Here is a 16,047-nt window from a genome sequence, read left to right as displayed (position 1 = left end):
TTTAAACAGTTTTGAATCTAAACTTTCAATTCCATTACTATATTTGTAAATACACAAATGTTCCAGATAGTGAATACCTTTATTTCACTTCAAGTATTATTTTACTTTAGAAGCCACTGCTTGGGATTTCCACTCTGTGTCTTGAGGCATAAGTTAATATTCACCATCAATAGAGGTATAACAACCCAACCTCTCACATTCACCATGCAGAAGATAGATCTGAAAAGCAACAAAACTACCTCTGGGGCTCTTGTCCACGTGCTGCCTTGATAGGGAGTGAAATGAGTAAGCTGCAAGGATTCCCCAGCTTCCAACATGAGAAGTTCTGCCATTGCTCTTTCCTACTCTCATCACTGCAGACTCCTGGGCTACATGGAGATTTCATCTCCACTATAAAATGTGAAGCTGGTAGCTCCCTCGTCTCTCTGCTTAACCTGGGATATGCTTCTGCATTACCATGATCATCACTGAGTGATTACATAAGGTGAACATACATTATATAAGGAGAATGTAAAACAGAATTAATGGCTATAAAATTAAGTCACAACTGAAGGAGTGGAAGCACAGCTGTTCATATTATTTAAAACTAGATTGCACAGATCTATTACTACTAAATGACAGAACCCTGGTCGGAAGGAAGACAAGAAAAAAGTGTTTCTCTCTCACGTCCCTGATGTTATGATTGCTTAAATCAATATTATCCCAGTATCCCCCAAGCTGAGTCAAAAAGATTCATGCAATTACTTTACATAACCAACTTCAAATTAAATTACATAAAAGGTCATTTTTCCCATAACAGTCTCATTTGCATTTTGTCCTAGAAATGTGTTTCCTACTATCAATTACAGGAAAAAAAAAAAAACAGAACAAAACAAACAAGCCCTGGTTATGTGCCCTGGCTTATTACTTAATACTTGAAAAGTGACTGTTTTCTGACTGGGAAGAATAAAAATTAGAAGCAAAATGGGCAAGATAGAAAGTACAGTGCATAATTCTGATCCATAGCAGTGCAGGCAATGTCATTCCGGGGTTCTGTTTTCATTTCCCCAATGTTTTCCTCATTTATATTTTGAAATGTATACCAAGTAGGCTGAGGCAGAAAACAAAGTTGGATGTCATTACAGGGTTTAATTTCTTCTGAAGCCCACCCAGAAGCTCTGCTCCACGCAGATGGTAATGGCAAAAGACAATATTGTCTGCATATGCAATCTCAAACCATTCGGAAGAGTGAAGAAGTATGTCTCTCAGAGAACTTGTGATCACTGATAAAGATAGAGGCTATAGCACACAGAAAGAAAACTTCTGCTATTTTGAATTATAGAAATTAAAAAACCAAATCTCAGTACTAAAACAGATATCCAGGAGAAGATTAACTGTGATACAGACTGAACCAAAAAGTATGATCCAGGGTACTAACCTAAGTATTCTTGAGTTTAATCTGCTCTTTGTCAAAGACTCCTCTTAGATCTTTGTGAAAACGGAGATACTTTCTGCGCCTATAAAACCGGGATACTAGATCACATATTGCTTCCTCACCAGGAAGGTTAAAAAGTACACAGGCATCCCAGGCTGCTTTGAACCTGCAGAAGGACAGCTCATCTGACGATAACTCTAATTAGTTTTGCTCATTGCTTCAGTATGCTTAGCAAATACTTCTATTCTGTGAGAAAAGGGCTTGAAGGCCACTCTAAGACAGATGTATTTGTGTCACCCGACCTAATCAGTGTTGCTGCACTCACCCTCAGATCCACACTCCTCCCAAAACATGCATGTTTGCTCAGAGCAATAACCCAATCCAGCTGACCCACTGCCAGGCCTGCATTCTAACTGTTCATCCCTCCTATAGACAACAAAAGACAGCAGCTGTTTTCCCACACTAATCATACCCTGAGCAAGGTTAGTTTCAGCACAGCAATATTTTAAAGCCACCTGAAACAAACAAACTGGTTTTGTTAATGAATGTTATTTTAAAAGGGAAGAAAAAGAGTTAAGCCATAATCACAAAAATTACTACATTCCCATTCTACATGTAATTTGAAGTGGGCATCATAGGTTAATGAAAAAGCTGCTAACATACTTCTAAATTAATTTTTTCTTAAATTATAGTAAAAGCCTTCTGATAAAGGACTTATAATGAAACTCTTGAAAATGAGACTAGAAAACAAAACATCTCTTACTTTACTCCTAAGTAAGACTAAAGTTAATATTTATATTTGAAGAAAAATGCACCTAAATATGACTGTACTTCACACCGTCACCAGAAAGAATGCAGCTGATATTCATTGCTTACCATCAGTGTAGACCAACAGTGACAATTGTGTAGTTTAGTAGAGAAATACACTGGATCATGCTCAAGCATTAAAACAGCATGCATCTTTCTTAATTATTATTATAATTATTTCCTGATTTTCCAAATTTAAAACACTTCTGGTATGAATTCCTACTGTTAACAACACCACATATTTCTAGGCATTCACAAATCCACTTTGGCTACACACTGCTCTATTTTTTTCAGATTATCCCAGATCTTTTTTACAGCTACACCTCTTTTATAAGCAGTATTAAGATATATGAAGCTATTTAATTTCCAAATCCTCCTAGGAAAGTTTACCCTGGGTATTTATATAAAAAATAAGTTGACATGAATAGAGGATCTACACTGCATAAGTTAATGTGCCTTACTTTCTCTTGAGGAGCTTCTACCTGTCATCTGCCCACCACCCTTGCTTGCCATCAAGAGCTCCAATCTGAGTCTTTACATTTACAGAAATATTTTTCAGGTATTTAAAATACTATCTAAAATAGTATTTTTAATTACCTAAGATACTTTAGGTACTTAAAATACTATCCTCTCATTCATATTCAAATCACTGATTTTTTTAAGACAGAAGCACAAACTACATCATTAAAAGTGCTCTCAATTACTTCAGTGAGCTTTGAAGCAGTATTCGTGAATAAGTATTCTTGACTTGAAATACAAATGCTTTGTAATAATGGTATCTGCATTTTTTTATCATTAAGAAGGCTAATGTACGCTTGCATCTGATACATGGAAGGAGTAGAGCAAGACTTCATAAGCAGGAACAAAGTCTAGCCATTTCACACGTGCCATTCATTAGTTTCTACTATGAACTATCACAATACCTCCTTTTATGTCTTCTGGTGTCTAAAGCAAAAGCTTACCATTAGGAATCTGTTAATAAAATATTACTGTTTACCTCAGACTGCAACACTAATCATCCATTTGCATCAGTGTGTATGTGCACACAAATATGTGCATATAAAGTTGAAGTCAGGCAAACCCTAAACAAATTTCTTGTCAACCTGGAATTTGTAGACTAACAATTAAATGACTGCATACAGGTGAACACTGAAATACAAAGTATAAGAACAAGAATAAAAGAACAAAAGACAAGAGTGCCTTTCCACAGGCAAAAATACAGAGCAAGGGGTCTCCTACTCAGTCAGCAAAACCTGTCCCAGTTTCTCACAAGTGAACAAGGGCCCCAACAGACACAGTATCACAAATAGAGGTAGAATGGTTTATGGTTTTATGGATCCCAGTTGTGTCAGGTGAGGCTGCCTTTTCACAACATGGTATAAACCTGTCTAATATTTTGCATCCTCGCCTTTCTCCTCCACTTGTAGCCTGCCACTCTGCTGAAGTTCACCAGATTTCTTCATGAGCTGAGTCAACCCAAGAACTCTCAAAAAATTACTCCAACAAAAGCAGCAACAATTACAAAAAAGTAAGTTTATGACAGTTTAGGGAACTGAATCCACTCAGAAAACGGACTCAAAAGTCCCAGTACCATCAAACAGAGAGGACACGGGATTCTGCATGAAAGTATCAGAGAAGGGAAACACATCAGCTAATCAACAGCACTTGAGCCTTCAGAGCAGACCAGAGTATCCTCAAGTCTATGCTGGAATGCAAGCCAGCTGAGTTACCTGAAGATTAGTCAAATACACCTTAGCAAAGATAGCAAAGGAACATTTGAGCTTCAACCACCACAAGCCTACTGCCACTCAAGGTGACTAAATCCTGTTGTTGTGCCCTCAGTCAGGAGCTAATAACAAGCTGGATGCATTAATCCCCTACGTAGGACTGTATCACAAAGTTGCCAATTACATCATGAAATAAAGTAGTTCTGGTGCAAAGAATATTCACCCACAAGCTCACACACTGAGTCCTGAGGTAAGAAAAATCTGTTCTGCTCCTTAATGAGACTAGAATTTGGCGAGGTGCCAGTCATGTCCAGTGACTGCCAATCTGGCAGTGCTGTCTGTTTCCAAAGCAGGATGAGGATTCTGCCACACTGGATTAATGATGAACAGGGGAGAAAGGAATCTCCATGGGATTTATAAAGGACCCATGAATGATGAGCTATAAGCATCGTCTGTCTGTTTTGTCTTTTTTTCTAATAAGGAAGAGGTTCTGCCTGATGAATGCCAGCTGAGGTGTGAGGCTTGTATGGAAGGACTGAGTCTCACACCATGCAGGTCAAGAAAGCATCTACAGCAGATTGGCTGAAGACAACCTTTTAAAATGTGATCCTTGTGAAAGGAAACCAATCTGTTTATTTACTTATATTTCTCTTCTGACTGTTACACATTTCTGAAATTGAGTTGTTTGGGATGTTGCAAAGAAACATTTGCATTTGTGTTTATGTTAACCTAGTGTATGAGCTAGTAATTTCAAGGTGATGCCCATTACTGTGCATGAGTATTAAGACCAGGTTGCTGAAATACTCTGATAAAATGCCATATCCTCCAGACAATGCTACAGCGAATACAATGGGTGCCAAAAGGTGACTCTAAAGATGCTGCACAAACTCACTGGAGAAGCAACAGTATTGAGTAAAGAAAAAACTTATCTTCAGTTAATAGTAGAAGCACTGGCTGAAATGAAGCACAGTAGCACGGTACAGTTGAACTGATGTTTATTTTACGTATTTCATGTCACCTACAAATGTTTTTTCTTGATTTTGATGTACTTCATTTACTATTTTGTCACTAGAAGTATGTATTTTGCCTTCTGTAAAGTAGGCAAAAAAGTAACTGCCAATTATACTGTGCATTATTTAAGAACTCTTAATTGCATACATCTAATAGATACATTTTGGGGAGGGGGAGAAGGGAAGACTGATTGGGGAACATGTCAGTCTATAAATATAAAAGAATAATAATCAGAAACAACACCACTCAAGAGAAAAAAAGAAACTTTCCCAAATGAAACAAACCTTTAAAACCATCAGGATAGACTTCAGGAAGGAATTTAGTGCTGATTTCTCCTTGAATAAAGCGTGGATGGATGATCACTTCTCGCAGCAAAGAAATATTGTGAGCTACACCTGAAAACAGGAAAAAATGTCAATACAAAATCAAGTAAACATATGAATTACAAATTAACAGTAGGAAACAAGTTCTAAAAATATGAGCTCTTATCTCTGTGGAATAAATATTTGTTCACAGTTTAGAGACCATGGTACTGATGTAATCAATGCAAATTTACCAGTTTTATTCCACTCCTGCCCCAAGATGCTCTCCTTAAACACTTGGTTTAATTAGGAAGTAGATGTTCCAAATTTTCACCTCACCAAGCCTAATTCAAATAGCTACTTAAGTCAGTAAGCACAACCAAGAGACTTTTGGTTCAGCCCCAGCAGATGTTGGCAAGACCCAAGTCATCTGCTTGAAATAACAGTTAGTCAATTGCAACAAACCCTGGCTCACACTGTCATCCTGCTACCTTAAATGCACACACTCCTGTGGAAGATATGCACCATGTTACACCCCAATCACAGTAACGAAAGACAGGAAGAAGTTTAACACTTACATATATTTTTATAGCATTTTTATCATTTGTAAGTCGTACGAAACTCTTGTGAAACTTAGAAAACAAAGCAATCTATTGACTGCTTCATATGTAACTTATCCAACCTCACATGGCCAATTATTTTGTTGAATGCCCTGTTCCCTCTTTAGCACAATTCCATGACCCTGCTAGGCATATAGGTCCTCCACCCAAAAAATATTTCTTTAATTAAAATATTAGAGTTTTTATAGCCACCTTTGTCCATTAATTTCTTTGAATATTTTTTTTCTTTTTTTTTTCTGAATTTCCTTTCATTCAGTGTCTTAGCCTGTCTCCTCTTTATCTTTTTATTTCTTTCTTTCTATATTTTTTCTTTCCCTTCTTTTCCCCTGCTCTTTTGCACCAGCAAAGAAAGACAACTTCTAACAAACACAACCTAAAGCTACATAGCTCAAAGGGTGCTGCCAGTGTCAGTCTGGTACTTGCACACAAAACAGTAAGTCTTCTGCCCCTTCCTCAGAGATGAGTAAAAGATTATCTTTTTTTCATAAAGGAAAGAAATAAACCATACCCCATTTCCAGCACAGACTGGAAAAAAAAACAATCAGGAGTAGATGTCAGCACAAGATAACGCAGTCAGGTTAGATAACACTGGGAAAAAAAATGCCTACAGAAAGATTCTGGAGTCAGTGAAAATGTTTAAAAACAGGTTAAAGAAACATCTGTCAGGCAGCAGATATAGTTGGCATACTTTAGTTCAGTGGGACAAGATGTCTTTCTGAAATCCTTCAAGCTTTACTTTTCTCTGATTTTAACAGGGCTGTGTAACTAAGTTAGTAACTTAATGCTAAATTGCACTTTGCAGTTTAGCACTAAATATGATGGTCATTAGAAGTAATTTCACTGAAATACTAAGTACAAAGAAGTCTTCATATGAGGTGGGAGAGGAAAGGAGGTACAAAAAAAAACCCTGAGAAAAACATCCCAAATCCAATCAATTTTCAAAGATAAGATACCTTCTATTTTGAGAAGAGCACACAGCTTGTCTCTTGAAAGAAAAGTTTCAGATTATGCAGGTAAGAGAAAAACACCATCCTTATCTGAATTCTCAATTTGTGAAAGAGATTGTAACACAAAACTTGAAGAGCTATGACAGTTTAATCCAAATAAGACTACACAGAATAACACTGCCTTGTAAACATTAATATTTCATAAGAGAAGCTGAAATAAATGTGAAACTCAGGAGCATAAACTGTAAGCACTGGCTGCAGCTGTTGCATCTATTACAGGTATGGATAAATGAAGAAGCTGCTATAGGAAAGAGTTTATCCAGCCTCAGTGGTGCAGCATGCACATTCTCACCCCTCAGGAAATACAAAGGAATTCACGTTCTTTCCTCTCAGGCAACTGCAAATCACACTGCATTTGCAAGGTCACCTGAAGTTTGGTGTTAGGTGCATACCAATGCAGAGCACATCACAAACTAGTTTATCTTGTAAAAATTTGTCTGAGCATCTGTATCACTTTAAAAGCACAAGATTCTAAAATCAACTTTAGATATGTTTACTTACAAGTTATTATGATTTAAAACAGTGATGGCATAATTCAGTTATTTTCACATTTTTCTCTAATAGCTCTAGTTTAAAATAATATGAGTTCGAATACATTGTAAACTCAGGTCTCTCAACTATAAATTAAACTATTTGGACTTATTCTCCTATCGAGATCTCAGCAAAGGAAAGACACTAGCAGTACGATGACTGCAAACTGCTGTAGCTACAGAAGGAGATTCTTTTGCACTCCTACTTCTTTTCCCTTTGTGCTTTTCCAGTTTAGAAGCATGAGTAGCATTCTTGTTATTTTATATGCAGACCAGTTCAAACACAGTTTCAAAGCTTTTTTCCCCTACGGTATGCTGCTGGTGTGAATTTTCAAGCTCTCTGTGTGGCCGTCACGGAAACCACTTTCAGAACAGAGTCAGACTCAGTCTCATTGAATCATGAAGTCATAGCTTTAAAGACTAGTTCATGAGCCATTAAGTAGCACATTACACAACCAGATCAATAATGACAAGATAAAAATCTGACCATTTGATTAAAAGAGGATCAGCCTCCTTGCTGCCTGTGACCTAGTCATTCAGAGACCCTGATTTAATAAACACTGATTGAAACTCGCATCTGCACTAAACAAAACATTTCTAAAAAATCTTATGCTAAATGACTAAAACTTGGAAAAAATGAAGTCTTTCTTTTGCTGCTACAAAATCACCCCTAAATTTTCCATTTGAATAGTAATTTGAATCTATTTGAATAGATTTTAATCTATTAAGTATAGCTTCAGGACTATAATGAGAAGACAAAGAGGAGTCCCTCAGTGCTCCCCAACTTTGAATCCAGGATTTAAACACACTACAATGTGTAACCAGATCATCTCATGCTTTTCTTTCCTAAACTGCTACAAGATCCCTGGTGAGATGATGGCTGATGACAGATGACAGAGCTTGGTGTCTCAACTGACTGCCCCAAAAGACCTGAAACCAAAAAAGTACTATGAATGTCTTAATTATTTCTAATTCCTGCATCAGAAAAATCAGAGGCTTTGGCAATGTTTTAAGCTCAAGAATTCCTTTAACAAGTTCAATAGAGCAGACAAGCCTACGTGTTTGGGAAGCAATAAAACATATGTATTTTACATATGCAAATTAAAAATTTAATACACAAGTTTCCTGTTAAAATAGCCATGAAAGGCTATCTTTATCAGTCCCCATGAGCCTTAATTGAGCAATGACTGTGTGGTTGATGTGCTTCTCAAAACTGAGCTGATACCTTTAGTGATGTTCCAAATCATGTGGCTTTAAAAGAAAAAAGTACCAGTGTAATCCTTCAGAAGTCTAGAAGTTTTAGATTTGCAATTTAGCGTGACCTCTGTCAAAGTTCATAAGGTCTCCATCTGTGTGTGAGTAACTGCGAGGCTACAGAAATATGGACCCCTAGAGCAGCTTGCTCCTGACTACCTGCTGCTTAGAAAACACTGGCCAGACATTAGCCCCGCACTCTCACAGGATCAAACAGAGGCTAACAGGCAGTGCTTATTTCATGCAAAGTTAGACACTAAACTGAAGTATATTGTATTTATGTTGCAGTGGTTTTCAGGGAATTTTTCTTTTTCTTGATCAGGTCTGCAGCTTGCAGGGAACAAAATCACATTTGTTAACCTGACCAGCCATGACATTACCAACAAACAAACAAAATCCTAAACTATATCAATTTATTTCCCCTCTAGAAAACAAAATTTCACTTCAGCACCATTTTTTTACACTGTTAAGACTGATGCAGAACTACAGTTACAGTTATACTCTTCTTTACAGTTATATTTTTCTTTCCTCTAAGTCAAAATATAATAGAAAATGATAGTGTTTCTTGTACTCTTATTTTTTCATTTCACTTGGCTATATTTTTCATACATTACATCAGTAGAAGCTAAATTTAAGACATTCTTCTTAGATTTCAATTTTTACACACTGTTTTCCAGAATATATTTGTAATAGACAGCAGACTAGCATTTAACTTCTGAATATCTAATGAAATGTAAAAATTTATATATTTGTATGTTTTATATATAACAAACATGTATTCCTGACGTTTAATTAATTTTACAGTTAAATTGTGTGGTTATTGCCTAATGAATATATAAGCACATTAAACAATCACTTTTTTTTCACCAGAACTGATCAGTAACCACTAAAATAAATAAAATAAAAATAAAGTACTCCCCATACCGCCTGCCTCTATCTTGCCTCCTTCCCTTCCTTATTCTTTGGATTAGATCTGCCTTAAAACCTTGTTAAATATACCAGATCTTTCATTAACTTACAAACTGTAGCCTTATTCCTATCCTATCTTCCCAAGAAAACACAAAGAAAAAAAGGACAATTAAATTAAGTTTATATAAAACAAAAGTTTTATTGCAGGTTTTGTGAACAGGATACCACACCACATTTTTACTCACTAAAAATCAGAACTTGGAATGCCAAGGCATAAAACCATAGGCAATGTTTTCACTATAGATATTTACTGACACTAAACATATTCAGTGTTGATTAGCCTTTTTACAGTATTAAGCTTCTGTCATCTTGACGTCTGCAAACACAAACCTGCATTTATCCATGTAAACTTAATTGGAGTCCTACATGTCTTTCTGTAGGTAAGCAGCTGCATAGACTTAACTTGCTGATAATTTCAAATTGTGCTAAGTGGAATAGAAAGAACTTTTTCTGCGTTCTTACTGATTGCAAAAACAACACGTAGAGTACAGTACTAGAGGCTTCTCTTCTTAAAAAAACAGCAAAGCTAAATTATCACCAATCAGTTTAAATGCTGAATAAGAATAAATGTTATGAAGTTTAGGAGGCATCCCATCTAACCAAAAAACATAAAAATATTAACCAAGCTCTGCACCGAGCATTATGAGACACTGATTATATAACTCCCCACTTAAAGGCAGAACATCATCACAGATTCGCACAAACCATAAAATCACCACTTTTAACATGTGAACTCTTCAAGGTCCATGATTACTACCCATGTAGCATCTATGTTTGCAATTTCAAAAGTTGTCAGAATATTCCCCAAGACCCTCAACATTCAACTGTTTGTCTTTCAGAGCTTGTGTTTTGCTTCAATTCCTTTCAGAACAGGCTATCTGCATACAAAGTCCCATCCCCAAAACAAGAAAAAAGGATTTTTAGCTTTGTGATTTTAACACACAAACATCCACATAAAGTTCTAAAGGGATCAGTACATCACTGACCTTCAGAGCTGAATGTGTATTTCAATTAAAACATTAATTCTTTTAGATATTTAAGTCTGGAACTTACAGAACTCATAGACCAGAATAAAGTGGGAAAGAGAAATGTGTGTGGTGAAACAGATACTACATGGTAGCATCCTAATGAAAAAATCACTAATTCAAACTGAAACATTTTGTACTGCCTATACTTCTGAACCTCTCAATAAGATTAAACAGTCCATTATTCAAAAACGTAAGAATGTGTGAATCAGTAGAATAATTGGAAGTAGAAGTTAAGCAGGCTTTGCCAAGAACAAGTGAAAGAAAATGGATGGCCATCCTGCCATCACGCTCTCCTGAGCTACCCCTTTACTCGAAAGAAGGGGAACAGAACACCAGGACAACATTATATCTAAGGGGCATAACTAGAAATAACAGCACTTGTCTTTCAATGTCTCCTCAACTGCCACAACTGCCTTAATTAAAAAATAAATTAAAATAAACACTCTTCTGACAAAAAAAAAATTAAAACATACCTATTTCCCCTCTCCTGCACCAATAATGTTGCCTTCATCTTTTACCTGATCTTCAATTGCCCTTCTCTCTTTCCCCTCCATAGCATAGCAGTCTATAACCCTTTCTAAAAAATACACCATAATGTTCCACTGACAAGCTGCCAGTCCCACTCCCTGCCCTGTGACTCGCTTAAGTAAAGAAGAAGAGAAACAGGAGGAGATCCCTCCCTCGTGCCAGCATCTGTGCTCCAAGCCGGTGTCACCAAGCATCCTGCAATGGTTCCTTCTACTGGTTTGGAACCAAGTTTGTTGCTTCCCCTTCTCCAATTTCAGTTTCCACACTGACACACTTGGGAACCTGTTGGTCCCTGTTGCAAAGAGTCAGAGAACACAAAAAGTCTCACACAACTCCCAGTCCCTGTTACTTCTGCAACACAAAAGGGAGAATCCACAGTTCAGTTGTACGACCTGTTGCAGCACTTTTCTAAAGCACAACCAGGAAAGTGAGGCCTGCTTCATTGCTTTTTTTAAGAACAAAGACACTATACGCTGGCTTTGCAGGAAAACTGGCTTATATACAAAGACTGTTTTGCTCACAGTATCAATGAGTGCACTTGCATACCTGCATGGGATCAGAACACAGGGGAGTATAACACAAGTATCGCTGCCACTGAGAATTATCTTCTAAATTAATATGTAGAAGAAAAAAATCATTCAGTAATTTGGGATTTAATTAAAGTTTATTGTGAAAACCTTCATACCTGAAAATTAATTTCTTTGAAATATACAATAAAGCACTAAAATTGAAGTGGGGGTGGGTGCTTGTTGTTGGGTGCTTTTTCTTGGTAAGCCAAGGCCTTCTCCACAACACTAAGCCTCGCAGTGTTTTTTCTCTCAATTAGTGTGCTTACAGTTGCAAAAACTCATGACAACAGGTTCTACTGCCACACTTCTGACAGGTCTCCATTCATATTGTTAATTTCTGCATTCCCTTTTCCCTCAAACATTCACCAGTTATTCATCACTTTTCTGTTTTCTATTCCATGCTTGCTCTTTTACCTCATGCTGGAAGATTCTCACCACAACAGTTGGCGGCTCCCTCCTTTCCACCTCATTTCTACTCCTTCCTGCTCTATCTGCTGCTTACTCTTTCCTCAGATGCTCCTATTCCCACTCTTCTTTCTCCCAAATAGTCCACTACATTCCTCTCTCCCCACAGCAAGTGGGATCTCAACAGAGAACAGATGACTTTACACAAAGACTGTTAATTTCATGTTACTGTTTTATATTTGAATCAGTAGGGAAGATAAAAAGCAGAGGTCAAAGGAAAGATTACAGGAATCTCTGCACTCAAGGATATGAGCTATCTGCCCAATCAGACCTCTGGTGAACTAAGTCCTACTTGCTCCATAAATATGTCCATTTCTTTTACTTAAATAAATCTTCATACATCCCTTTCCAGAATTAGGTTTTCTACATGCCTTTAAATGAACAGATTATCCAGCAGCACAAACTAGATTACAAATACATGCTAAACTCTTAGAGAAACTGAGAAAAATAAAATCACACCATGTCATGTTTACACATGAAGTAGACAAACTGAAAGGTGTTCTTTCAATATCCGATTTCTCTTGTTCAAACTAAACAGAAAACCCAAAACCTTAAGTTTCTGAAGAAAAGTGGCATAAAACAAAGGAAAAATGAACTATGGACAATAGTGCATGCTCACAGGAAATAATTCATGCCTCATCCCAGTGAGTAACAGTGCCTCTATGCTTGACCAAAGTCTTGAACTTTTCAGTATTGACAAATTCTCCGGTAACCACTGGATAAAACTAAACATGTATCTGCTTAGACAAATCTAGGTTAGACCCTGAACATTAATCATCCTTAAACTACACTGGAAGACCCATGCATAAAAATGTTGCCTAACTAGAGTTTTCCTCATTCAGAAGTCTCAACTGAGATTTTTAATTCAGATCAGTTCGTAATGAAGGAGCCAGTTCCTATCAGAGTAATTTAGACTGTAAAGGACCTCAAGAGATCATTTAATCCAATCCACCACTCAAAGAAGCACTATCCTAGACTTTCATCTGCTCCCATTAATAACGGTGGAGATACTACACAGGAAATAAGATGCAGATTTCATTCTCATGACCACAATGAATGTGTCTTCAGTTAGTCATATTGTTGGCATCTATCAACAGATTGTAGAATTTCTTATTTCAAGTGTGTGCAAGTTGTCATCAGCCCAAATTGTAATAAGGGATTAAGGCAATAGGTATTTCCAGAGCATAGCACTGATGCAAATATCACAACTGAATTTACCCATCATTTATAATTAAGTTACTGCTACTACAGACACTATAAGATGCAGTAATGGTTGCCTAAAATATTTACTCTAATTTCACATAAATCTGCTTTCTTTGCAAATATCAGGTTTTGGGGATTTTTTAATTAATTTAGTTTTCTTTGTGACGTCAGGCAGATTTAATTGTTAGGGACAGCTGAATCACAGATTCAAGGCTAGGTTCTATCTGGTCCTACAAAACAATTCAATAGACAGTAGCCTGAGGACATTCCCTGTAAGTGGAATGGAGCTGAAAGGGTATGGGGTAGCTCTTGGATATCCTAAAGGCACAGCAGCAGAAATCTAATGTCAGTTTATACAGCCAGTAGACAAGGAGCAGCAGACTAAGTCCTTGCACTTCATGCTGTCAGCATGCCTCAGCGTAGCCTGGATGACTCACCTCCTGGAGGGTCCATGAGCCTCTTCAGTCCCTGGAGTCTCTGCTGGGACTGCCATGAATGACATTATATGCTGGCATTTGTTCCAAGAGGACATTTGTCTTCTAGGAACTGGATAAAGACCACTGATTTCACGCAGGTCAGCAAGCAACCATCAAAATATTAGTGACTAAAAGTCCTTACCAACTTTTGCCTGCTTTGAACTGGTGACACAGAAGTGATGGGAAAGACTCCATCTTCCATTAGCAGTCCCTAAGCTACCCATTAGATGGTCCTTGACCTGTTACCCAGTCACCCCATCCCATTCCCACCCTATGTGAGTGAAGGAGCATTTTTGTTTACAGAAATGCTGCAATTCTTGGCAACGTAAATCTAAATTCTCACAGTGTATACTGTCAGTATAACTGACACTGAATTCAACTGGTATTGCTTAGCTAAAATGCTTTGCAACACAGAAAAGACTTGCTCTTTACAGGGGAAAACATGCTGTCTCTAAACCACAAAGCAAACATAAAAAAGCTGCTTCCGTGGAAAGTGGGAGGAGGGCGACAACTGTGTTCAGAAACAGGAATACGGAGCACACTATGCAGGAACACTATGGTGATCTCTAAATAGTTATGTACAGGTTCTCTATTCAAATATAAAAACAAGTAACTACAAAACTAGGTAAAAGCTATTCTGTATCTTTTACTACTGATAACTCAGTTATAGAGAAGACTTCATGTGATGCACTTTCACATAAGGTCATGGTGGTTTTACTGTTCTACATAGTGCCTAACATTTTAAAGCAAATATACACAATTGTTTTACGAAGAAACTGCATTAAATTTCTTTGATTTTCCTGATATCTTATTATTTTTGTTCATTTGTATACCAATATATCACTTCTTTATCACCAGTTAAGCTTACTTGGATAGAGATAATTCCTCTGAACAAGGAGAAGTTTTACATGTATCAATGCAGTTTGGAACATTATAGAGAGAACGGTTTCTACAAAAAAACCCTATCAAGTATTGTTCACACTAGGCAAAAGAAGGGATACTTCAATATCCATGGATATTCCATTTGAAATAAACCCTGAGAAGAAACTATGAGCTGTATAAAACTAAACAAAAAATCCTGTTTGTTTTCAAATGGAAACCACTGGCATCCACAACTAAAAATATGTTCTGGAAATTCATCTACTTTTGAAACCTGTGGTAAATTAAAAATTGCCCTCTGAAATACTTTAAAAAAAGAAAAATCTATTTCTTCCTGTAGTTCATTTGTTACCTCTTTTAATGCTTTTCATGGATGGGGAGCTTTTTAACAGGTAGACGTACTACAGATGTATCAGGTATGAACACTAAAATGCATACATGCAAACTAATAAAAAACTGTAAAAAAATCAAGACTGCAACTCACTAGGTTTCAGATGTGAGGTGTTATATACCTGGTAGGCATTTATGGATCTGTTTAATTGTTATTAGATCCATATATATCTGTGTAAAACACCTAAAAACAAATGATCAGATTCCTCTCATATTATAGATGCAAAATAAAAGATAATGCTCCACACATAATTCCAGTGTCCTCATTAAACACAATCCTTCCAGCATCATTTTCAGTCCAGAGACTGTCTCCATTAAAAAAAAAATAAATAAAATGCCCAACAAATCCTACATCACATCAGTCTAGCTATAGCAATATAAATTCCTCTCATATAAATTTACTCTGATGTTATACAGCAGGGGTTTATATCAGCACATTGTACTGCAGTAGTCTAGTGGCTTGAGTTGCACCAGTATACATCCACTTCAGAGTTAGCAAGTTATTTACAGTGGCTAATCCTACCACCTGTCTAGCTACACTGTGGTAGAGGGATGCTCATTTTCCCCTAAACAAATCTTTCAAGTCTGACATGGCATCTGTAGAATTCAGCAGACATCACTAAAGCCAAACCAAGTTTTACAGAAACACTCATATGATTGTCTACTATATGATGTCTCTCCTGCCCCTTCTCCTATCCATTCAAGGGAGGAATTAAGTAAGTGTTCCAAGTCTTTCTCCCATCTGAGACCATGGAACAACCTGTCCAGCAAACAAAACAAAGAACAAAGAACCAAGAAAATCCTCCAATAGTTGCATTCCCACCTACCCTGGTTCTTCAAGTATACTACCTAGTAAGGAAAAAAAATA

At 36.9% G+C, this 16,047-nt stretch overlaps 1 protein-coding gene across 3 annotated transcripts in view; it reads right to left on the bottom strand.

Moving 5' to 3' along the window:
* PCCA (propionyl-CoA carboxylase subunit alpha) overlaps window positions 1–16,047 on the bottom strand; it is a 283,684-nt gene that overhangs the window by 144,656 nt on the left and 122,981 nt on the right. For all 3 annotated transcript variants that reach the window (XM_057402101.1, XM_057402102.1, XM_057402103.1), the window contains one exon: window positions 5,244–5,354. In XM_057402101.1, the coding sequence (XP_057258084.1) occupies window positions 5,244–5,354 (111 nt within the window). The remainder of the gene's footprint in view (window positions 1–5,243; window positions 5,355–16,047) is intronic.

This window comes from Pezoporus wallicus, unplaced genomic scaffold (assembly GCF_028554395.1).
Source record: "Pezoporus wallicus isolate ANWC-B61680 ecotype Strahan unplaced genomic scaffold, APGP_CSIRO_Pwel_v1 contig_6520, whole genome shotgun sequence".
Taxonomy (NCBI): Eukaryota; Metazoa; Chordata; class Aves; order Psittaciformes; family Psittacidae; genus Pezoporus; species Pezoporus wallicus.
The sequence above is the reverse complement of the archived record's forward strand: the minus strand, read 5'-3'. Positions and strand labels throughout refer to the sequence as shown.